Source organism: Schistocerca americana, chromosome 4 (genome assembly GCF_021461395.2).
Source record: "Schistocerca americana isolate TAMUIC-IGC-003095 chromosome 4, iqSchAmer2.1, whole genome shotgun sequence".
NCBI classification, from domain to species: Eukaryota; Metazoa; Arthropoda; class Insecta; order Orthoptera; family Acrididae; genus Schistocerca; species Schistocerca americana.
Window position 1 is genome coordinate 287,216,440 of NC_060122.1, and position 25,402 is coordinate 287,241,841.

General features: G+C 39.4%; 1 protein-coding gene across 1 annotated transcript in view; it reads left to right on the forward strand.

Annotated features, from left to right (window-relative positions):
• Positions 1 to 25,402, forward strand: part of LOC124613422 (putative defense protein) — a 72,566-nt gene that overhangs the window by 27,197 nt on the left and 19,967 nt on the right. Inside the window, exons 5-6 of the mRNA XM_047142125.1 lie at positions 522 to 724; positions 3,887 to 4,017. Of these exons, the coding sequence (XP_046998081.1) occupies positions 522 to 724; positions 3,887 to 4,017 (334 nt within the window). The remainder of the gene's footprint in view (positions 1 to 521; positions 725 to 3,886; positions 4,018 to 25,402) is intronic.

The window sequence follows — 25,402 nt, forward strand, 5'->3', positions numbered from 1 at the left end:
GACTATTTTTCTTAAGTTACATGCCATAGCAACGAAAATAAAAACAAAATGGCACACTGACCTCACCTTGCCTTAATAGGTTAACACTATGTCCTCACGTTGTTTAATATGTTGCTGTTGCAGTACTGAATGGAGTTTCAGTAACAGTTTTCCATCTACGCGTACCACTCATCCGGGGTGATGTAACGGTTAATGTCTGTATCTGTATATATCCTTTTGTCTTTTCTTGTACAGGTTTTGATGTAAAGTCCATTTCATTAGATTTAATTATATCACACAATATAAAAACAGGATATAATTCTGACTTAACTACAAAATTAGAAACACAACTGTGCGAGATAATATATGAATTACTCTGGCAGTTAAGAGATACCCTAGGAGAAAAGTAAAATTTAATTTTTAAAATTAATTTTATCTTGAATGTAGAGAGGCACTAGTTCGGAATAGAGGCACACGTGCACTCACAGCAATAGAGGTTTTATACCGAGAGTGGAGCCAGTGTGTTGTGTGTGTGTGTTCAGGATGCAGCTGTTGGTGTTGTTCTGTGTGGCGCTGCTGGCTTCCCTGGCGGCTGGAGCGCCGCCCTCAGACCGCAACCACGTGCCGCCCATCGCGTGTGAAGACATGGCGCCCATCCACGGGGACAACCAGCCCAGCGAGGAGCCGGCGCCCTACACCATCTCCGTGTCCACCACCGCCGTGACCGCGGGTCAGACCGTCACAGGTGAGCGCACCGCAGCTTCATGTGTAAAGTACGGCGTGCTCACTCTGTGGGCCAGCGGGTGCGGGAAAAAGACGTGCTGGCTGAAGTAATTCCTTTCTCTATCACATGTTGGGCATAGTGACTGACGTCTAACGATATTTGCAGACAAATTGGTTACAATCACGTATCATGCTATTTTACCATATTAACCCAACAACACTTCAGTGGAGCGAATGCTAGATTGCTACAAAAGCATATTAAAGTTTACTACTCCACATTTTATTCAAAGGGAGTCATAATTCATATACTGCGCATTAATTAATTACCATCATTAAATCTCCAATGGTATGTTAAATACCAAATTAACTACAGAACGTCCTGTTTTATACCCTACTGGATCAGCAAATTTGAGGAACACCGCTTGCGTATGTGACATGCCATTACTGTTCACTTTTTCCCTCAAAAGCTAACATTCTAGAAGAATTTTCCTGAGAAATTACCTTGCATACAGTAACTCTTTTCTGTCCTGAATTAATTTAAATTTCTCTTCAGTAGCACAATTTCGATCAATTATCACAGCCAATAGCAATGCCTTGTGTCAGTATTTAGAGTAACTAACATTGTTTTTACGTTAGCATGTAAATAATGTTATTCGCGTCTCACTGTTGCTACTGAAATGACATCACAAAGCGATCAACTTCATACACAAGTTTGTGGTGAGTTTCTATATATGGATAACGAAGGGGATGACGACTATGTTGCCAATTTACAATGATCGAATTTTCTTTATAAGCTGTCAATCATCCAAACGCTGTTTTAAGCAAGATAGTGATTTATATGCAAGATATTATTGGAGGTGGTATGCTGTTGTCTTCCTCTGACCTGTGTGCTGATTTTCCCAGTAAATTATACAGAAACATACAGTTAGTTTAACGTAGATTTTAACCCTCATAATACAATTTTTAGAAATAGGTGTAATAGAAAGCGACCGAAGTTGATTACAAGGAAGAAAGTGCGAAAATCTCCATAAACATTGACACACACACACACACATACACACACATACACACACACACACACACACACACACACACACACACACACAAAATGGTACTAGTATGGAAAAGTAAAATGAGTACGCCATCGAGTGGCCGCGCGGTTAGAGGCGCCATGACATTCATTTCATAGCCCCTCCTGTTGGAGGTTCGAGTCATCCCTCGGGCAGGGGTCCCTTAGAAATTCATTCACATTTGAACATTTTTGAACCATGTCAAAGAAAGAAGAGTATTTGGTCATAGCGGTAGTTTGGGTAAAATTCAAAGGCAGATTTTTTTCTACATGTTCAGCTGAAACACACAGCTAGATGTGTGTAAAATGACAGATCGACAGTTCTAAATTATCAGCAAAATTATTCGCCATACCTATGTTCTTTCCGAGTCAAGATAGCACAATCATTCCATCTACCAGCTCGTTAGCTGTACTATGGAAACTAATACCGGTCTATAAAAAATACAATCATACACACATCATCTACATAATACTATGCACGTACTAAGAAGAGTCAAGTTACCGCGGCGTTTTCAGCCATATCGTCATCATCATGACTGTCCGTTTACTGACTGCTGATAGCTAGGGATGTAATGCAAAGACTTAAGAACAACAGCACTAGTATATTCTGTCGCCGAATACTCTTGTCTTGCTTGGAGTAGAAGCAGCCATCTAAACAAAATAGATACCCATCTAAGTGACGCATTGAGGATTATGACAAGACCCATCCACATCAATACCAAAGCTGTCAGTACTCGTCAATATTGACCCTCAAAATCTTCGACGACAACAACAAGCAGTAACATATGAATTGATGAAACTCAAACGGTCCGGAGACTTACCAGTTCATGAAACATTGAACAACTTACCATGCACCCGAATTAAAATCTAGAGAACCTGTCTGGGTAAACAATGTCAAACTCTACCGAGAAAGCTATATTCTAAGAGAAGAATGGAGAAATTAGTGGACATCCTTTCGTGGTGTAAAGTTTCGTAAAACAGATTCAATCACCCAACCGCAGGGAGCAAACCAACCAAGAAAAATATGGAGCTCCGCCAATCGTATCAAAGCTGGGCACACAATGACCAACGCTACACTACGCTAGTGGGGGTTACCGATGGTGACCAATGCGACTGCGGAACTTAAGAACACACACTGGAGCACATTTAGCACAACTGCCCAAGAAGAAAATTCATGGGTACTCAGAAAGACATCATTGACGCAACACCTCCAGGAGTTAACTGGAGTCTTTTCATAACCAACTATGATGGGAAATGGATATCTCTGACGGATTTTAGCTACTGCCAGGTCTCCAGCTTTCAGTATTACAGTAATTACTTTAATAACAGATATTTAGTTATATATACTTGTGATGCAAATCAGTTTATCTTGTATCAGGTTCATCGTTTGCATTTGTAAAATATAATTCTGTAAGCCATACGTCACATAAATAAATGACCATCTGCAGTTGGATGGGTGTGGTATCCGCCTTTGTCGGTCCGAGTACACTTCTCACCTCTTCACCTTGGTGGGTTCCACTCCTCTTCCTTCCACATCCTCTGTCACTCCAGCGCGCCACCCTCTGCGTCTCTCGTCTGCAGTTTTCTTTTCAATCCAGATTTTCGCTATTCTTGTTTGATCCATCCTCTTGTGATGTCGAACCACTTCATTGAATTTTTTATGCCTCCACTTGTGTTTCTTGACGGTTTTTTATGCCTCCACTTGTGTTTCTTGACGGTTTTTTCGTTATGGGTTTCATTTTTTCTTGTTACCTATGGAACTACTTTTCTGCAGTCTGGTATCTTCCACTGTCTCTTCTGGAAATCGTAGAGGCGTCAAGAGCGTAGTTAGTTATTGATGAAAGAATGAGCCTGATGAAGATATTGTTGGATCTTAAGAGGAATTGTCGTTTTAAATTGCATCATGACTGTTCTCTTCTAAAGCAATGATTTTTACTGATTATCATCGAGTAAACTATACATAAAATGAGGTGCGTTCCAGAAGGTGCGTGAGAAGATCGAAGTCCCACTTTCATTATATGGCTTGATTAAAATGTGCAGCTTTGGATGTACCATAACTGATGGAGCCTTACCAATATTTTAGTACCGATGTTGTTGATGCTGTTGTTGTTGCAGTGCACTTCTCGGGCAACACGACGTTCCGGGGCGTGTACGTGCAGGCCCGCCAAGGGGACCAGCCGGTGGGGCAGTTCCTCGCCAGCGACGTGGCCGGCGTCGCTCTGGACGACTGCGCGCCCGGCACCAGCGTGAGTACCGGCTCTCAGCAGCCTCTGGTCCACGTAACGTGACCGTTGCCTTTAGAATAACGTATTTCCCGTTTCTTATGAAACTTGTGACATGTAGCTAGACTCACACAGACACACACACACACACACACACACACACACGCACACACACAAGCGCGCGCGTAGATAATGGGCTTTTTTAGTCTTGGCCGAGTTATCGATGTCATTTACGCAGGTTGACGTATTACACTGTCCGGCTGTGCGCACCTTCACGGTTGTGGAGTACTGTGGGGATGCTGTGATACCAGTGAATTCCTTAAATCACTCAGTCAGACGTCCTCTGCTGCCTGTGAAACACAAGTTTATATTTTTATATTTCCATACACGGTTATTTACTTAATGAGAGGAACCAGCGCTAGCTCCTGCCCCAAAAAACAGCATTTCCTTTAATGAAAAACACTCTCTAGACAATCTAATTACGGATTAATAACTATTTAATTGAAATTACGACTTCCTTGAGGCCGTTTGCAAGTACTATTAGCATTTCCTGGTGTGAGAACGGTCACTGTTGTCTATACAGCCTCATGTGGCCAAAAATCAAGATGCTTCAGTAATAAGCAGCGAAAGTGACATAGACGCTGCTGACGTGGAAGTATAATCGAAACCCTCGCAGCTGTCTGGAAGCTGCAAGAAATCATTTATGCTACTGCTTCAGATAAATATTATTTGACTTGTTGCTGCGTCAATGATTTTGTCCTTAAACAACATACACGAATATTATTTTTAATTTTTGGTAATCCATCCATGTATTAAGCAAAATATAGTTCCATTCAACCGACACCAAATATTCCTAAAACGATTTTTGACCTTGTGATTTAAACGAAAGCGGTAAATCATAGGCAACCCGTGATAGTACTAGTGCAAAAGCTTAATATTTGTTTGTAACACTTATTGGTCACATGTTAGGACAATAAGAGATGCAGTCTCCTTTTGGGAATGAGAGATTAGTGCCGTTTTCATCCAATTCAATGCGAAACTGAAACTGCACTATAAAAACCAAACTAACTGGAGAACAGACTTACATACAAAGACAGCAGTAGCTTTTCAGCAGCCTACATATTCAACATTTACGCCATGTGTGCTCTGAAACGGAAATAATTAGTCTTCAATATTTTGAGTTTTTCCACAGGTTGTACACAAATACGAGTATGTCTTACATAACAGCATGCATTTCTTCTCTATTCTATGTAGACAAATTTATCTTAGTAAATTTGTCTGTGAGATGCAAAATTCTCAATCTGAGGAACGAATACCATTATTTTAAATCATTATCGTTAATTCAGATATCAATAAAAATTTGTGGTCGCTCAGTAAAATTGTAGACATTAAAACCAATGATTTAGATTCGTTCAGTACATCAAGCATTTATGTTTGCAAGAAACACTTATGATGTCTTAGATAATTAGTGTAAGCATGCATAATCATGTCACTGTCTGCTTTCAGAACGCCTTGGAATACGTTTCGAACGAAGACACTGAGGAACTGGATGTCGAGTGGGTGGCGCCAGACATTAACGACGTCATCGTTTTCAGGTGAGACTTCCAGCACACTGCACATGCGACTGAACTGAACAAGCTGCTTACCACATTGATAAACTGTAACTATGGCTGGTATTGTCCATGTGGTGCAGCAAATTAACTCTTCATGGGAACGGCTGCTAATGGAGAAGCTGGGAACATCGTCATTCCAAATACACCGTTCGTTGTTCCCCACATTTCCCTTTTATTGTTTACGCGTTGGTACTGCTGCCACCGCTTGCCGATTTCCAGCCGTCTTTAATCTGAGAGTCCACGTGGAGTTTCTTCTTCCTAAATTCTAGTCGAATTCATGCTCAAACTCGGATGGTCGTGGCCTTTCTCTGGTCCGCTCTCCATGACATACTTATTGTATTTTTCGATTTTTCTCCTCTTTTAACAATGGATCACAGCAGATAAATTACGTTGACTATTTAAAAAATATATTACGTCAACGCCTATTTCATACTCCGTCTCCGGGCGGTGTAACAAGCTGCATTACCGCTTTATTTAATGAAACCACTTTCTCCCCTGTAGTTTCCTATTCATCGTACTTCGTAGTATTTCCACAGTTAATTCCCGACTCTGTGTAGACCACAATAAGGGACCTAACTTCTAAATGACCTTTATTTTCTTACATACGCCATTCAAAGTTAGTTGTTCAAGTCTACCCTTCCGTTTTTTATCCCAATAATTCATCCTTATTAAGCTTTACCTTAGATTTTGGGTAAACTAACAACATTAGACACGCTTCTAGAGCCAAGAAGGTGGTAGGCAGTACAGTACAAAACTGAAAACTTGTTTGCCAAGATGAGTTTCCAAATGAAAATAAATTTGTAATGAATCTCCTTCAATCTGCATTGTAAAGGCGATGAAAGGGTTCGAAGTACGTCAGACACAAATAAGTAAAAATGATTCTGGTTTGTACTACGGGATTTTTAGCGAATTTTGATATGTGTCTCTCTTTACCGCTTCGGCCATCTCTTTCTCCTGAATTGGTGAAAATTTACATTGATTATTCCCTAAATATTTGCTTTCTTTTATTTTCAAGTATATACAACTCTTTTCTCTGAGCCACTTCTCTACTGCAAATAATTTCCTTTGCGTCGTATATTAGAAATGGAATATGGAAGTATTACGCTGCAAAGTTATCAGTTTGCTGTAATGATAGAAATCATGGTGGTAACAGTTCAGATTCATCGCGATATCTAAACGAAGGCAAAATGTAAGTTATATGTGATGCACTGTAGCCCATTAGCGACAAAAGGCTAATGTACTTATGTTATCAAACTTTTATCATAAACTAGAATCAGGTTAGAAGTTCGTAGTTGACTGGATCTTGTTAAAAGTCTTTTGCAATTTTTTCAGGAAAGTTGTATACAGATAATACTTAACATGTTGAGAAATAAATTATAGATTTATTATTACTTAACTAAACGGGCTTAGTACTCATATGAATGGAAAGTAAATAGTTCTACTTAGTTCACACCGACATATGTATCCTGAAAGAGAAGCAGTATTACCGAGACAGTGCAGTCTATCGTCTTCTGTTCGAGCTCTTGGCGTGTATAGCAAAGCTAGCAAAACATCACACCAGGGTGACTGACGGAGTATTTTCTTACGCTGTCTCACTTTTGTTACAGGGCGTCTTTCGTTAAGACCTTCCCCGAGTTCTGGGTCGGCGTCGAGTCAGAAAGTGTCACGGTCGGGGTAAGTACAACACCACTCACCTCTTCTCAACCTGGAAGTTACTATAAATTTAAATTATTTTATTTGGCTTTTTCGTTTTAGGTAGTTTAGAGATATAAAAAAATAAGTTTACTGAACGAAGGTTAGATATTCTATCATGTTAGGTCACGTCATCTTGAATTTCTTCTACACGTTCGACGGTTCGACCCCTCTGCTGAGAACTTCTTCAGAATTGTTTGGTGTTCACGGTTAACTGGGAGGTCTATCGTGTAGGAGGAATTGATGATGACGCGCTTAACATCCTAGGATATTTAACCTTCAATGACAATGGCTACGAAAGCTTGCGGACTGAAATAATGAATTTAATTTCAATGTGTTATTGTTGTTTCTTTAAAGACATATCTGAGAACGATTAAGCTATGAAATTTTCTCTGATACCAAATGTGCAATTTAAAATTCACTTTCACTTTTTATTTTGATTTAACACCTGAAAGCTGAATTACTCTTCAGAATTAAATAAAATATGCACGACTTTTGTTTTTGGAGCCGCGAGATTCAAAATATGACACCAAAGCCATAAGAGTGAGATTACCACTTCTTCTTGCATAAAGACTTCTTTCCTATCCTGAGCTTCATGAATGACATGACTGTTGTCACGTTTCTATCAGATGAGTCAAGTTTTTAGGAGAACTGCCTTTTTCACGGTTCGACAATGCCGCAGTATATGTGTAACTAGTAATCTGATCAGCTAATTATTTTCTGTAGTAAGTGAATTTTATGTTTATGTAATGTTGTGGTGAAGGGAAAAAAGTCATACTACGTAAATGTATCCAACATATTTGATTTATCAGTTAATATCACTACATTGACTGAATTGTTTTTTAATTCTTACAGACTGTGCAGAAGGCTTCCAAAATCATTGCTGCATGAAGATCGAAAATACATTACGTCGATGTCGAAACTGTCGTGTAAACGAATAGCTCCCAGGTGAACATAAATAACAAAAATTAAAAATAGATTTTATTATTAATACTGCCAATAATAAGGTAATGCAGTACCTACTTGGAACATTTAGATTAAAGCTATGAGACCGCTATGTACCCTAAGATTGAAGAAGTGCAAAGATAACACCGCGACGCGACAAGATAACTTCTTGCCTCTCAGACCTGGGGAGTAAGATTATGGTCAGACAGCTTGCTTTGTGTATCTGTTGAACTGCGGCAGAAACCGATGGTATGGGAACGACATCTACCTCACATCCCCTCACAACCTAGACTGTAATACATTATTTTAAAAAATAAAGAAAATTGTATTCTAGTACACTTACGCAGAATTATTTGTTTTCCAGTCCATCACCCAACTCCCCATCACAACGGTATGTCTTCTGGTACGAACACCTATGTTAGCTGTCTCTTGTTTGCACACTGAACGCAAAAAGGAGCACAGTACACTTTTGTAGAAAAGAGGCAGCAACTATGTCGACGCATGACGGAAAGCTATCGATGATAAATCGTCTGTAGGCTCCAGAACACATGCAGCGAAACGACAGCAGAAGGAACTGTTACCGTTGTAATAATCAAGCTATAGATATTGAGTAACAAACAGATCAGTCCGTTTTGTAGCAAAAGCATGAGGTGGCTCAGGGCAGGTATTTCTCGTAAGGAATATTTACACTTAAAATTTTGTTTAGCTTTCACCTACAGAAGAGACTTAAATATAATACTGTCATCAATTCTTAGATAACTTTCAAAGACACCTAGTCATAAGAAGACTTGGGGATTAACGTTGAAACTGAGCCGCGACTATTTTCTCCTTTACTCTGCAGGGGAGCGTATGATACGATGAACGTTAGTGACACGTGAAAACTGAGTGCCAGGTGCCAGCACGAATCTTGCCTTTAGCAGGCATTTCTCTGCCAATTGTAATCGTCACACACCTGTCTGTATTGCCGAGTATGAAGGGGAACCAATGAGAAGTTTAAGGTTTTAGCGCCTCCGAGAAGCGTTCACGGATAAAGCATTTGGTAAGGCGCTGCTGTAAAATACATAGACATAGATGAAAGAAAACAATGCCTTAGCCACAGGCCTGTGCAACTTTCACAATGAAAATTCCATTTCGCGGTACACTGTGCACTGATGAGACCAAAGACCTATAGAGTTTACATATGCTGCAGGAGAATCCGCGGAAAGCATGGACTTCAGTCTCGATCATTTTCAGTTTCAATCTGTCAAAAGGATTTGTTTGAAAGACTGTCGTTGAGTTGTGAAGCGCGTAGATCTTAAAACGTTGTTGTACAAATATCACAAGCACATTGTTTGAATGACCAAAAACATAAAATTCGAAGGAAGAGTAAACAACCCACTTAACGAGACCACAATAGTCGATCAAAAATGTGGGTGAGGTATAAAAGTATACTGAAGGGCAGTGGATGCTAAAGGTTTCTGCCTGAGCTCCAAATGAGTTTTGCTATTATAGTGACCAAAAGCGAACTACGGCCATGGTAGCAGAAAGAGTATAAATGGGTATCAATACAAGAGTCATCTCAGATGAAAAAAGAAAATAATAAGGAAGGCGGTGTCTACGTCTCATGAGAAGAGAAGCTGTATAGAAGTACATTATTTGCTGATGCCAGAGTCTTGTTTAATTGAACACATGAAGCAAATTATAGTATTCGTAAACGACTTCACAGTGTGTAGTATGACGGATTTTGTTGTTCTGGCATAAAAGCATTGTTTCTACCTTTTAACTTTCTATGGTGCTCCTCGGAGGTTTCACAACTACGTATATTCCTTATTGGAAGTCCTCTTCTCACTAAGAGCGTCTCTACAGACTGTCTTAAATTTTAAATTGCTCTTTGGGATGTTAATCTCAACAGAGTCACAAGAGATTTCTGCAGACAATACATAATGGAATATATTTCTTTCCTTTACGTCACATGTCCTAACATACTGGACATGTGTTTATAAAACAGATCTGAAGAAGGTCATTATAGACCGAAACCGGTAGTCTGACGACAAAAAATTTGTGACCATACACCTTAAGTAAAGGAGATTTATTCTATATTCGAGTCACTGTTTTATTCGCGACCTTGTCAGAGCTTGTGAAAATACGTAATGGTTTGGGGAGATACGCAGAAATCTTTAGTGAGGGAAAATTTTACCGTTTTAGATAGACAGTAAAACGCCCTTTATTACGATACCTACGCTCTTCTCTGCCATCCTTAATATATAAGGTGACAATTATTGAACTCTATGAAAAAAAACGTAAATTAGTTACAGACTACATGATGTAAACGTTACTACAGATATTTGGATTTAGGATGTAACATGTTCGATATTCCTGCCATCATTGGCGATGATGTGGCGCAGACGAATAGTGAAATTCTGCATGACCCGCTGAAGTTCGGAACATCGATGCTGTGGATGACCTCCTTAACGGCTGTTTTCAGCTCAGCAACGGTTTGATACAGCCCCACAAAAAGGAGTCACATTTGTTCGAATCCGGAGAGTATGGCGGCAATCGAGGCCCATTCCAGTGGCCCATGGGTACCCCAGATCCAGAATGCGGTCCCCAAAGTGCTCCCGCAGGATATCAGCACTCTGTTACGTCTTGCATTAACCACATCTTGTCGAAGTTGGGGTCACTTTGGATAATGGGGATGAAATCATCTTCCAAAACCTTCACGTACTGTACGGTAGTCACCGAGCCATCAAGGAATATCACACCGATTATTCCGTGACTGGACATTTCACACAACACAGTACCCGTTTAGAGTAAAGAAACTTCTCGATAGCGAAATGCGGATTGTCAGGCGTCCAGATGCGCCACTTTTGTTTATTGACGAAGTCATCCAAATGAAAGTGGGCTCCGACTCTAATCCAAACCATACACACATATTAATTCCCATGGATATAATTTTTATAGTTCAATAATTGTCACCCTGTACTTTATGTACACACGTAAGACGCCTGTTGATCTTTCTGTTCCAAATGTATACGAGCCAATCTTTTGATTCCTGTTTCCAACTTTTTGATTTTGCTTGGTAACACTGAAAACGATACTTGTATGAATGAAATTTAGCTCCCCTGTAAGGATCGTAGTGATAATGAATGAAGACTAAAGTACTATTTTTCTGGTTGTGGAGTTATGAAACAATTAAGATCGCACCACAGGAAAATCCAATTCTGTATTTCAAGAACTTCGTTGGCTGTAGATATACTGCCAGCCGGAGTGGCCGTGCGGTTCTAGGCGCTACAGTCTGGAACCGAGCGACCGCTACGGTCGCAGGTTCGAATCCTGCCTCGGGCATGGATGTGTGTGATGTCCTTAGGATAGTTAGGTTTAATTAGTTGTAAGTTCTAGGCGACTGATGACCTCAGAAGTTAAGTCGCATAGTGCTCAGAGCCATTTGAGCCATTTGTAGATATACTAACAGAAACAAAAGGCGAATACACGAGTATGCGGCGAATCCATAAAAATTTACTACTTTTAACTATCCTTCAAACTTCAACTGAGAAACTGACCTTCTCAGTACAGATTAATACTACATACTGTAAGACAGTACTAATATAAAGATCTGTTTGGAAGTAGTGTCGTCTAGACGAAAATGCAGTAAAAGCGCGGAATACCATCATGCCACATGGCGTGTGATCGCAATATCAGCAACACTTTAGCTCACCATAGACCAACTCTCTCTCTCTCTCTCTCTCTCTCTCTCTCTCTCTCTCTCTTGGCTCAAATGGCTCTGAGCACTAAGGAACTTAACTTCTGAGGTCATCAGTCCCCTAGAACTTAGAACTACTTAAACCTAACTAACCTAAGGACATTCACACACATCCATGTCCGAGGCAGGATTCGAACCTGTGACCGTAGCGGTCACGCGGTTCCAGACTGTAGCGCCTAGAACCGCTCGGCCACCCCGGCCTGCTCTCTCTCTCTCTCTCTCTCTCTCTCTCTCTCTCTCTCTCTCTCTCTCTCTCTCTCTCTGTCTCTCCCTCTTACACACACACACACACACACACACACACACACACACACACATATATATATATATATATATATATATATATATATATATATATATATATATATATATATACGCTAGATGTAATGATATGTTCAAACACTGTTTACTACTCCTAAGTTCGAGAGGCACCCTACTGTATACCGATGATCTCATTTAATACAACGGGTGCGTGCTGTAGAGTAAGTATTCATACAAAGTGCATTCCATCTTCAAGTTTTACGACTGCTACACATTCAGCTGAGAAGCATGTCTTATTACGGTAGTGAGTAGTGACTAGCTGAGAATAATCAGGAACTGAACAGCCATTGATCAAGACAATTTGTTTTGAAAACACATGAGATAAAATATATGGTCCACTTCAGTAGTGGCAGCAAACTCTGCAAGGTGTTTATCAGATCTTGTCTGCCAAGACAATTGACTGCGACTCACGTCCAGTGCGTGCTTGTGGCCGAATCACTTGCGGGCATCAACGTTTTCAAACAAGTGATACTTCCATTCATTGCTGCCGACCTGATGATCTGCGGAAGTTATGTTTTCGTATACGTTTTGCAGTCAGTTAAATTAAGATATATAATGTAGGTACACCTTATTTATGTATTAGATCTCTTACAACCAATTTCATTGCACTGCTTCGTTTAAGATTGCTGGCGTTTTTTGGACAACACGAATTCTGTGTTGAAAACAACCCAATACTACAGTTTACCAACATATCACGAGGGTAAGTACTGTCATTCATTACAAAAACTAAAGAGATCTACTTTGTCAAAGCATGAAACGAAAGTAAGTTAAATGTTAATTGAATACTGATTTATCTAGAAGCTTAAAAAAGATAATTATTTGGAACAGCTTCTCTCGTTGGTACTCAACTTACTCTGGGAGAGCAATGTGCACACAGCCGCATGCAGACGTTGGAGACTGGAGACTGATGTGTTTGCACGCTATTGTTAGGTAGCGTAGAACCAAACTTCATTTAAATAACATTTCTATGGCTTAGCGGCTTGTTGGGTTTGCTATTGCCAAAATGCACAATAAAGTTCAGAGCGTCAGAATAATACAAACACATGATGGGAAGGATTAAGATGACTTTCATCCACCTACAAAGTATGCAACTGGGATTAGTACATGAATCCCTGCATCTTACTCATGGACTGTTTCCGTAAGATTTTGTAATGTTCACCACGCAATTTAGATACTACAAACAATCATGGGACGGTAAAATTTACAATACATTCTGAAATGTAGTGCCGCAGACAATTCTCGAGTGTATCCAGATGTGGTGGTATTAATTTCCATCGCACGTCTCCCACATTACATTTGAAATGGACTAGCAACATGCATCTAATGGTTCTCTGGGAAGTAGATTCCCTCACATAAAAAACTTATATATTAAATCTAGATCAATAACTATACTCTTCAAATCCATTGTGAATGGCAGAGGGTACTTACCGTCACACCGTCCGTTGTTCTTTCTGTGCCATTTGTGTATGGAGTGTTGGAAGTGTCATGATAGAGATTTAGCAAAAGATCTAAAATATCAGCTATGACTCAACAAAGCGGGAAAGGCTGGCTGATCGGCTTGAGGCTGTAACGGCGGTTCGCCGAGTACGAACACAAGGCAAAAACGAGGAAAAAGGACAGAAGAAACGGCACTATAACTCTTCCACGATTAAAATTTTGTTTTGCATATATTTGAAAAATAAAAGGTCAAAAACAGTCTTCATTTGTGAAAAGTAATATACTTTCATTACCAAAAAATTTTAAGCTGACCGATTTTGAAAATCGTCGAAGTGAGACACATGTGCCCCACAAACCTAATCAGAATCATGATTTCATGTTAAACTAGGATTATCGAAGTAATTTTTTTAGAAAGATTTTATCAGGATGGAAATTATGGAAAGAAATATAACAAATCAGTAACAAAGTACACATATTCTCCTGACAATGAAAAACATGAAATATCGCACAAACGTTATCAAAATAACATTTGAAGATCGCTTTCACATACCATGCACCAATGTTTTCTACATTCCATGAAGTTTTCTTGAACATATACGTCCACCTACTTATAAATTATGTACAAACCAGTAGAATTACTGAGGTGTGCAGTAGTGTTTCAAAACAATGTCTATGAAGTATAAGGAAACACAGTTAGTTAGTTCAGACATCTTTGCCTTGGAGAAGATATTCATTTGGTCTGTTCTTCATGAAACAAAAATACTATAATCCCACGCCGCCCCGTTCGATCACTCACAGCCTTGTCACCAAGAATAACTCCGAAAGTATGATAGGAGATGAAAAGTTTGTGGGACAAAAGTTCCATGGGACAACGGGGGCCTTAATGTGGCGTTGGTTTTTTGTTGCTAGGTGGGGTCACTTCAGAGATATGAAATTTAACTTTGTTTTTTTAAATGGGATGCTATAGTTTGGCGCTTATTTTCTGATAGCGGCTATCGAGACGAGTCCAATGATGTGTAACAGTAAGGTCAACGAAGGTCAAAAAGGAGGCACGAACGTCCGTTTACATAAGATGTTCGAAGTGATGACCATTGGTATCAATGCAGTGCTTCTTATAATGGACTGAGTTGTACTACTTACCGGCACTTATCGAAGCACATGCTCTGACAATTCTCTCTCACGTATCTTCAGGTGTAGTTGAAACGTCTTTATAAACAATGTCTTTTACTAATTCCCACTAGAAAAAATCCAGAGGCGTGAAGTCTGGCGAACGAGCCGGTCACGACACATCTCCTCCATGTCCATTCCAACGATTTGGGAACTGTCTCAGAAATTCATTTCTATCCATCAACGAAAAATGTGCCGGACACCCATCGTGTTGATACCACATTCTGTTCCTTGTTCCTAAAGGTATTTCTTCCGATAACACATCGAATATTTCTTGCAAGAATGTGGTGTACTTCCTAACATTAATTCTGTCCTCTAGAATCCCACACCATACATTCACCGACCACAGTTTTTGGTGCGCAACTTGCCGCAGCCAACATGGATTTTCAGTTGCCCAAAAATACATGTTATGCAAATTAACATTTCCATGGTTAATGACTGTAGCCTCGGCAGTAAATAAAATCAAATTAATAAATGTGTCATTCCTCTGATTCTGAAGTTGAGCCCATCGGCAGAATTCAATGCGACGCATACACTCCGTACCAGTTAATTCTTGGTGGAGACTGATATGGTAAGGATGATATCTATGGAGATGCAGAACAAGATTCCCTTGCGATTCCCTTGCCAGATTCCCTTGCGATTTGACGCGAACTAACACAAGCATCTCGAACCACAGTGGCAAGAGTATCAATTTCCGTTTCCTCGTTAGTAACTTTACTTTGCCGGATATGTTTCCGATGCGTTAAACATCCAGTTGTTCTCAATTTATCACACACATATTTAAATGTACGACGTGTAGGGTGAGTACGTTGAGGATATCTTTCAGCGTAGTCTCTAGCTCTCACTGAATTTCGTTGGCGTTCTCCGTAAATGAGAAGCATATCGACTTGTTCTTCGAAGGAATACATCATTCACATTCGTTTGATTCGACGATACTAGTCATGCCGTCCCTATTAGTGTCGTATAGAGAAACCGTCGAATGGTGTTTACATGTCAATGGCACGTTAGAAGGATACGCCGTATTCGGCGAATATTTACTATTTGCACGATATACGATAGACAATTGTCAGAGCACGTGAGCTCAACTTCAGATTCAGAGGGATGACACATTTATTAATTTGATTGTATTTACTGACGAGGCTACATTCACGAACCATGGAAATGTAAATTTGCATAACATGTATTAATGGGCAACTGAAAATTCATGTTGGCTGCGGCAAGTTGCACATCAAAAGCCGTGGTCGGTGAATGTTATGGTGTGGGATGAAGACAGAATTATAGGCCCCTATTTCATCGAAACAAATCTTAATGGTAGGAAGTACACCACATTCCTGCAAGAAACATTAGGTCTGTTATTAGAAGAAATGCCTTTAGAAACAAGGAACAAGCTGTTGTATTAACACCATGGGTGCCCGGTACATTTTTCGCTGATGGCTAGAAATGAGTTGCAGAGAGAGTTCCCAAATCGTTGGATTGGACGCGGAGGAGATGTGTAGTGGCCGGCTCGTTCGCCAGATTTCACGCCTCTGGATTTTTTCTTGTGGGGATTCCTAAAAGACATTGTTTATAAAGACGTTCCAACTACACCTGAAGATACGCGAGAGAGAATCTCGCTACATGCTAACTCTAGACAGATATGAGATACAGACGCCCCAACGCTCAAAACTGCGTGTTATTTTAGTGGGACATATGTATTCCATCAACAGCGAAAGGGACAAACAAACAGACAAGGCTGATGTAAGAGAGAAATGGAAATATATCGAACGGATAATCAAGAAACAACAGTGCGTTACGACTAGCAATACGACTTTTGAGGCGAATACACCTTTCCGATTACTTCGGGAATAATACCTATGGGTCGAAGCAAACTCCTAGTCTTCTCCCTTAATCCTGTATCTTGAAATTTTGTGAATATCTTTTTACTGGACAGTTGACTTCTGTCTTCAAACGTAGTCCAGCTCGGGTTTTTCAACGTTTCCAGGATTATCTTCCGTCAGGCACACAATCCTATGATAATTCGTGTTGCCTTGAGTTGCGCAGATTCCACTCTCACTGTTAATCGTATTTGCTAAGTTTATATCACATTTGATGAATATTGTAGGATAGGTCCTACAAATGTTTTTTAAGCAATCTCCTTTGCAGATGGACTATATTTTTCCAGTAACCTACCAATAAATCAAAATATGTAGGTATTTGTATGAGTTGACAGTTTCAGATTTATGACGTGTGCATCTTAATTTAGGTAGATATAAGGAAATTTCCAATCTTAACATCATCTTTAATTTTTTTTCAAGATCTCATTGAATATGTGTGCAGCATCAGGTTGCTTTTAATAGTGTCTGCCAGGTCATTAACATGCAATATGAATAGTAAAGCTCCCAGCACACTTCCTTAAGGAACGCCTAAAGTACCTTCTACATCGGTCAATAACTCTCCATCCAAGATAAGATGCTATAACCTCCCTACGAAAAAGCCTCAGTCCATTCACAAGTTTTATTTAATACGCCATATGATCGCACATTCATTGATAATCTTTACTATCGTATTCAGACATGGCAGTGATATGTAATCCCATTGATATATTCATTTCCAAGTTCTTAAGTTCTCAAATCACGACAGTAGATTAAGATAAGAAATACGGTTGAAACATAACATATGAGTGTGATACGATATTTAACAAGTGGCCCAAAGCACGCATTGTCGTGCGATGGGTGGGCTGAGCGATAGATAACTGCAGATCACCATGGTGGGATGATGGATGTTGGGAGAGAGGCGTCGAAAAGTAGCTATTTCGGTGAAGGCGGAAGTCTCTTTGTGATAGGGTTTAGTTTATAGTCGCATAACCTCCGTGAATTCTGATTAGTGGCACTTGTAGCCTTGCCTAATAATTGTAACTAATGTACATCAACCAAATTGGAGAACATGTTGCCCCGACGATATGTTAAGATTTCATCACTTTAGCTTTTTATTTAATTTTTGGTGCACCAAACTCTCCTGGAGTGCTGTTGCGTTGAAGCAAAGTTTGCTTATGTTTCACGTATGGGGCAGCAGCATACGATCAACAGCATAACAATTAATGGCAGGTAAGGTTAACGGGTCGACTGTGTGCAGCTGGATTTCGAGTACAAAGCGTAAGAAGGTAGGAGGTCTGTGTTGTAGTTCAGTCACACACGCCTGTTGGTCCTCTGGTTACTGCGCCAGGCACTTTGTACTACGTTATGTTGCAGGACTGTTTTTTTGGCTTTTATTTTTTTCTATGTGCAACAAGTGTAATAGTAGATCAGAAATAATTAATCCGAAAATTTTCCGTTATGGCAGGTCTTATTCCGACTACCATAAAAAGTGCTACATAACATTAAATTCGTAATAGGGAGAAAATAAAATGTTCCACATTGAGCCAAATTATTTTCGGAAGTCACAAAATATCAATCCACCAGATAACGTCTTTCTATGGCTTACAGAATGTCATGTGAGAAAATCGCAACTCAGCCGCGGAGTCTGTGCACATTCTGATCAGGAGTCACCGAAGCCTGCAGTATTCTTCAGCTTTAACGAATTCAGCTATTTCTCAACGCCACTACCTGCAATCTCTATACTAATGATATTTGCAGTTGTGCGAGAAATGAACTAGGGCGGAACTCCTGGATTGGATTTTCTTTTGTCAAGGAATTTTTGAAAACAGAGTTCTTCATTTTTGATTTCGTTTTTATGCCTAAATTTCAGTTCCTGTATCATGCATAAGAGTGTTGGCATTAACATTTATGGCAGGGACAGCCTTTACATTTGACCAGAATTACTTATGAGGGGTCTCTCAACAAGATTCCGCTACGATAGTCATAAATGACTTTACGCTTTGCTCTTCTGACAACCAAACGCGTTTCATTTTACATGTCTATACCCACATCTCTATGCATTCTTTTACATCTGTTATGCAATAGTCTCTGATTCGTCAGAAGTTTCTTTAGAGAGATTATATTACCATGCAAAAACCCTCCCGCCGAGAATTTTTCCATTAGCTGCAAATGTAGACTGCGATGTGTCACCCGTTATGGTAAACTTCAGCCACAGTCCCTCAACATGATCCTGCCCAAAGTTAAATGTTTCACGTTCTCCTTGAGAAGATAAGAAACACTTTGGCCTCTTCATCTATCTTGCTCAACAAGTAAATGTGTCTACTAGCTTTGTTGTCCTTTGTTCTCATACACTTGTTGATTTCTTCTTGAGTACATATGCTAGTCCACTACTATTAATAATCCTGAGTTGAAATCTGGTGTGTTAGTTTTTCATATTGTCCTATTATGTACTCACTCTCAGTGCACTAACACACCAAACTTCACTCCAGGTCCAACAAGAGAACTAGTAGCAGAGGAAACGAAACAAATCATCAGAAAGAACAAACCATTCATAAACACAAATACAAATCTGATGAGAAAAGTATGAACAGTATACACAAAAAATTAAAACAACATAATGCACCCATCACCAAGGAGGACAAAGGGAACGCTCTGGTCTTAACAGAATATATTGAGAAAACAGAAAAATTTCCAGAAGAGAATAAAATAAGCAATCTAACTAGTGACCCAACCCAAAGATACCAAAGGAACCTAAAGACTCTCTTACAAAGCATCACACACACCCTCACACAGAACCAGACAAAAAGAATCACACAAAAGGATCCTAAAGTTCCACTCTTAACAAGCCTCCCAAAGGTCCACAAACCTCTCATCATAGTCAGGCCAGTGGTGAACTTTAGAAAAGCCCGATCCTACTTACTAGGGAGACACATGCACACATTCCTACAGAAAAACACAAGAGACGTACCAGAGGATATTAGGAAGTCAAAATCCCCCCAACAGCAAAACTGGTATCTTTTGACATTACATCCAAGTACACACACGTACCTACAGAAGAAACTATAAGCATTATAGAACAACAGCTAAACTGCAAGAAATTCCCAGATATACAAATGAATGAAATTTCATTCATTCTTGGGATAATCACAGAACAACACTACTTCACTTTCAATAACAACTTCTATTTGTACAAGAGTGGCTACCCACGGGGTCTCCCATCAGTCAAACTTTGGCCAACATTTTCTTGGGTCGTATAGAGAACACAGTATTCCACAGCATTGTAAAACAAGAAGGGTACAAAATAATTTACTGGTACCGATATGTGGGTGACAAAATCTGTCTTGTAGTTGAAACACAAAATGGTATAGAAGAGCTACATTAACACAGTACACCCACAAATCCCCTTCACAATGAAAATAGAAAAAAAAAACAAGAAACTACATTTGTTGGAGCTTATAATCGCAAGAAACGACCACCAACAGGAATTTTCCATCTACAGAAAACCTACATCCACAAGCACTGTTAACCAGACAAAAGAACCTGAGACAAATTCAGCAACGCTGTAATATACCAACTCACATGTACGTAAAACCAAAAAGTAGAAATTTTCGAACGAGGTACACAGAGCACATGAGAGCTCTAAAGAGTGACAGCACACATTTCACTTTCGTAGAGCATCTAATGAACAAAAACCATAGCCCCATTAATATCGAAAGTGATCTACACATTCTGAAACACAGCAACAGTTTATACCGTCAACGAGCAATGGAAGAAAATTACTACGTGCAGAAGGCTATAGTGGAAGGTAAAAACTTAATAAACGAAAACACAACACTTTGCAACAACACTCTCTTTACCGCTCTGAGAGAACTGATCCAGGACATAGAACAGAAAGAACACACACGCAGAAGAACCACTCCCCCATCACACACAGAGACGTAAATGAGGAACAGAAGTCGTCAGAACTCCCGCTACAATTTTCATTGCTTTCTCGCGAAATGCGATACATTTCTCGCGACACACGCGAACATCATGAGGGCGAAAGTTTTGTTTTTCTGTGTGTAAAATTAGCTGCAAGCCGTCCAACGAACGGCAGTACTCAACAAACTAACTAACAGCCTAGTACACACCAAAACTGTATCTACAACACTACCGCAGTCCGAATTGTATAACGCTGACATACGTAATTCCACGTTTTTGTATTTGTTTACTGACAGCCGCTCACACAGTTGCATATGACATGATGCAAGCCGAGAAAAACGACAACAGAAAACCACAGAAAATATGCCGCAAACAGCGACAACCATGTTAAAACTGTGCTGTAGCGTATAATAAATAAGGTAGTAGGAAAGTATTCACAGAAAACAAAATTTAAAAAACAAACAGTGCAAATATAATAATGTTTTACAGTGTGTTGTATCTATACCACTTTCTGCATATTTTAGATTTAAAGAATCCACTGCTGATGGCGATATTTCTCACTGAAACTAGTTTGAGGAATAAATAAATAAATAAATAAAGTGTTTTGCGTCAAGGCGGACTCACAATTCGAATATTGTTGTTGTTCATTCGATGTTGCGAAAGCTATCATAAAATTTGCAGATTGATAATGAGTGATACAGCACAATCTGGAAATTCTTCGACAGCTGGCTGAATCCAAGAAACATGTGATTAGAGTCAATATACAAAAAAGGATCATATACCTCAATCAGAAAATTGATTTTTTTAATTTCAGAGAAAAGTAATCACAGTCATTAATCGTGCTCTTTGCTCTACAGAGCTCTTAATGACGATTCGCGCTACGACGTAATTGACAAACCGGTGTTTGATCTTCTCAGAACACTCTCGATTAATTTACGTCCAGAAACTCGCGAAGCTGTTCTGACCAGATTCATCAGGTTTATGCTTCCTATTGGGACGAAGTGGTCTCGTTGCATAACACGGCCGAAGAAATACGCTGCTATTGGAAACACACGTGAAGCGCCCAGTGCCAAAGCCTTGGGAATACCCTCAATCAGGTGATGCTACTCAGATATATTCAATGAAGAGCGCATGTGTTGACTACATGATAAGGAGTTTCACACTGCACCAGATATGGCGCAATCCACTTGAATTGTATGTTATGTGACTTGGTAACGGTTGTGGTAAACAATAGAGCACTATTTGCCTCACAGTCCTGCAGTGGTAACGTTTGACAATATTTTTTTATAAATTTTGTAAAAATGAAAGTCAGAATTGTCAACATCGATAACATCTGAGATGACTTGCGACAGAAATTATTTAGACAAATCACGGGAAAATCTAAATACAGATGTCTGAAAAAAATCTAAACAGAGATATCTGGATAGCATTTTAGCTCTGCTCATCAGATTACATTTCGATTGTCTTCAACACAGCAGTGTCTCATTTAGTATGTAAACCCAAGGAATAGTAACCGACGTTATTACAGGTATATGCACCCGCCATGCAGGTAACCCGTTGAATTCACGAGTATTTCAATACTTTAAGCACATTACAACGTGACTGTAGCTCTCTCCCATCCTCCCTCTTTCTGTCTGTCTCTCTCTCTCTCCCTGCCCCCTCCCTCTCTCTCTCTCTCTCTCTGTCTCTCTCTCTCTCTCTCTCTCTCACACACACACACACACACACACACACACACACACACACACACACACACACACAAGAGATGCCATATACGTTAGAGTACGTGAAAGAAGTAGTATATGCATGTAACAAAAATTATGGGTACTTCAGAAAATAAACTGTCTGAATCGTGCCCCGAGGGATCAAGAGTGTAAATTGTGAACCGTGGCTATAATAGTCAACAACATTCCTTGCAAAGAAACAATGAACTGTTGTAATACGTCAAGTAATGCCCTCTCCATTTTTGTTTCTAAATACGAAGCCCAGTAGCATTACTGCTGAAAAATGATTATTCTGCTAGAGACATTGCTTTATATCATAATCCTGCTTATTAGACTAGTGTTTGATACTTCCAATTGTGTGAGGGGGAGTAATGATTGTGGCAGTGAGGAATCAAGGAAGCCCCAAATGTGACTAAGAACAGCACCATTTACTTTTGCTTTCTTTGTGACTACCGAAACTTTCAACATGATAGTCATTTATCACGCCTACTGAAATAGTAATATCACATTAAGCCTATTCTCTCTTCTAATTCCAAATCTTTCTCATACTTACCTAAACTGTGGATCACAAATCACTATTTTCTGCATGTAAATAATTTGAAATTAAAAAATAGTGCTGTCGAAAGTTACTCAGTTTAGTATTATGATACAATGATGGCAGTAAGTTAGAACAGTTAATGATGCAAGGCTCTAAGACAGAACAGTTAATGAAGCATAACAAAACTTCTTTTCATTCTCTCTTGTGTTACACAACAATAATCAAAAGTGAACAATATCTGAATAATGCCTGTAGGGCACAACTACCAAAAATGTGTTCATACTGATTATTAACTCAAACTAAGAACTTGGCATGAATCATTAATAACAAGTGTTATATTTGAAACAATAATTAATTTGATAATTTGCCATGACACACACGTCAATAGGGGAGCTGCACAAGTTTTGGGATGAAGACCACATTGTTCTCATTATATAAGCAAAGTGGTCAATTGGCCCACCGTTGTAACAAAAGAAACTGATGTAATTTATGATCCTAAAAAACAAACTACTCACTTGCATTCTTACTTGTGTTAGGAAAAATGTTACTTAATGGCCAAATGCTTTTAGACTGTTCCAATTTATTACCCATAACCATCCACTTAGTCACTGTAATTAATGATCCAAGATGTCCACCAAGTAGTCCACTAGTGTTATTATATTTATGCAAGTCTAATTTATGCCAAACACTTTTATTCTAGTCATAATTACTATAATTTGTGATTGAAAGTGGCTGTCTCCCATCCCAAACTAATGTGATGTGTTCCTATTGGTGCCCCACCATGGGCTTCATCTCTACCAATCTTTATCATATACACAATTAGAAGGTGGACTTTTCGTTTGTGCTCTGCATGTTGGTCAATCAGCAGCAGCTGCAGCAAATATAGGTGATATTTGCAATATAGTTTATGCAAAATTAAACAGAGTATTAATCCCAATGGAATTTTCTGCAAGTGTGCCAGCATATGATACTACTTATATTTTCGGGCAGTATCGCCTACATTATCCCAGTGTTCAAAAGGCACACGTAAACAAAACTATTTAATAATTATCATCCTATTTTAAACAAATACCCTGATATCCATTTAGTTTAATTTTTGACCAACAGAAAATTCAAGTGACATTTGCAGTTTTGGAGCAATTAATCACAATTTTGCCGATTTTCCCCTAGCATTCTGCAAATACCCACTTTTCGAGGTGACACACTTAAATATGGGACTGTAAATGTTCAACAGCTTCTACAACAATGCAATATTTAATAGGCTACACTGACATCCCCACAATATAATGTTTAACAATTAGGACAGTATAAAAAATATGCTATTGCAACTTTTTCACTGTAAAGAACCTGCCTCTGCATGATCAGTGTGTTAAAAAGACAGTACTATCACTATCAGGTCGCCTAAGAGTAGTCTGTCACTATTCAGTTATAGCAGACTTGTAAATAACTGTGGGAAATGCAGTTATGTAAGTTAAAAACAATCGATAAATAACACTGAAAAACAATTTGCCACCATCACCACACTGGAATATGAATAGGAGAATTAGTTATGCATTTCAATTAAAACAAGCAAAACTGCGGTGGCTCCCTTCTGGGTGGTGTAATCCTATCATCCTGGCCAGGTGCTGCCCTCGTCTTCGCCACACCCACTGCCAGCATCAACTGAAGACTGCACTGCTGTGAGCATTGAGCCTAACGCTGCCACCAAACATGCATAAACACATTAAGAGTACAGGCCTCACATTGTCTTGACAGTAGGCTAAGATCTCCATCCCCTCTTCCCCCTCCCCCTCCTCCCATCCAATACCTGGGAGCAGATAAGCGAGGCATCATATTGCATTCTACCTCAGCCTTTATGAGATCTCATACATCTTATCACAATTAAACGAATAATGATAGCTGTGACCTTAAAAATTTATTTTTTCTCAACACACTTAATGCACAATATATATTAATCAACGGATATAACAGAGCACCTACCAAAGACAGTTCATCCACTTTATTTTAGTGGAGTGCTCTCGACAGAAATTCGCCAAAATCCATTCCAAGACATAAACAGTGCACTGGTATTCCGTTTACAACATCAGTTCTGTGTGGCACAAAGCCGTTATATGTATTTGACTTAAAGTGTATACGAATTCCGCAACTAAAAGCTGTTTAGTGTCTGTAGCATTTTTCCCTTCATTCTGACACAATGATGCCAAAGAATATATCAACCAGAAATGGATGTTACAATATGGCAGATGGCTCTCTCTTCAATTAAGTTACATTACCACAGTATCAGAGATACAGCGAGTAACGCCTAAGAGCCATTAGATGTGTTTTCTCTGCTGTTTTTTTCTGTATTTATATGTGTCAGGCCACCTACTAATAATACTACCACCACTGTAGTGATCGGAGATACAGGCTCTCCATCCTCGGAGTGATGTGTCATTAACATACCATTCCCCATACCACTC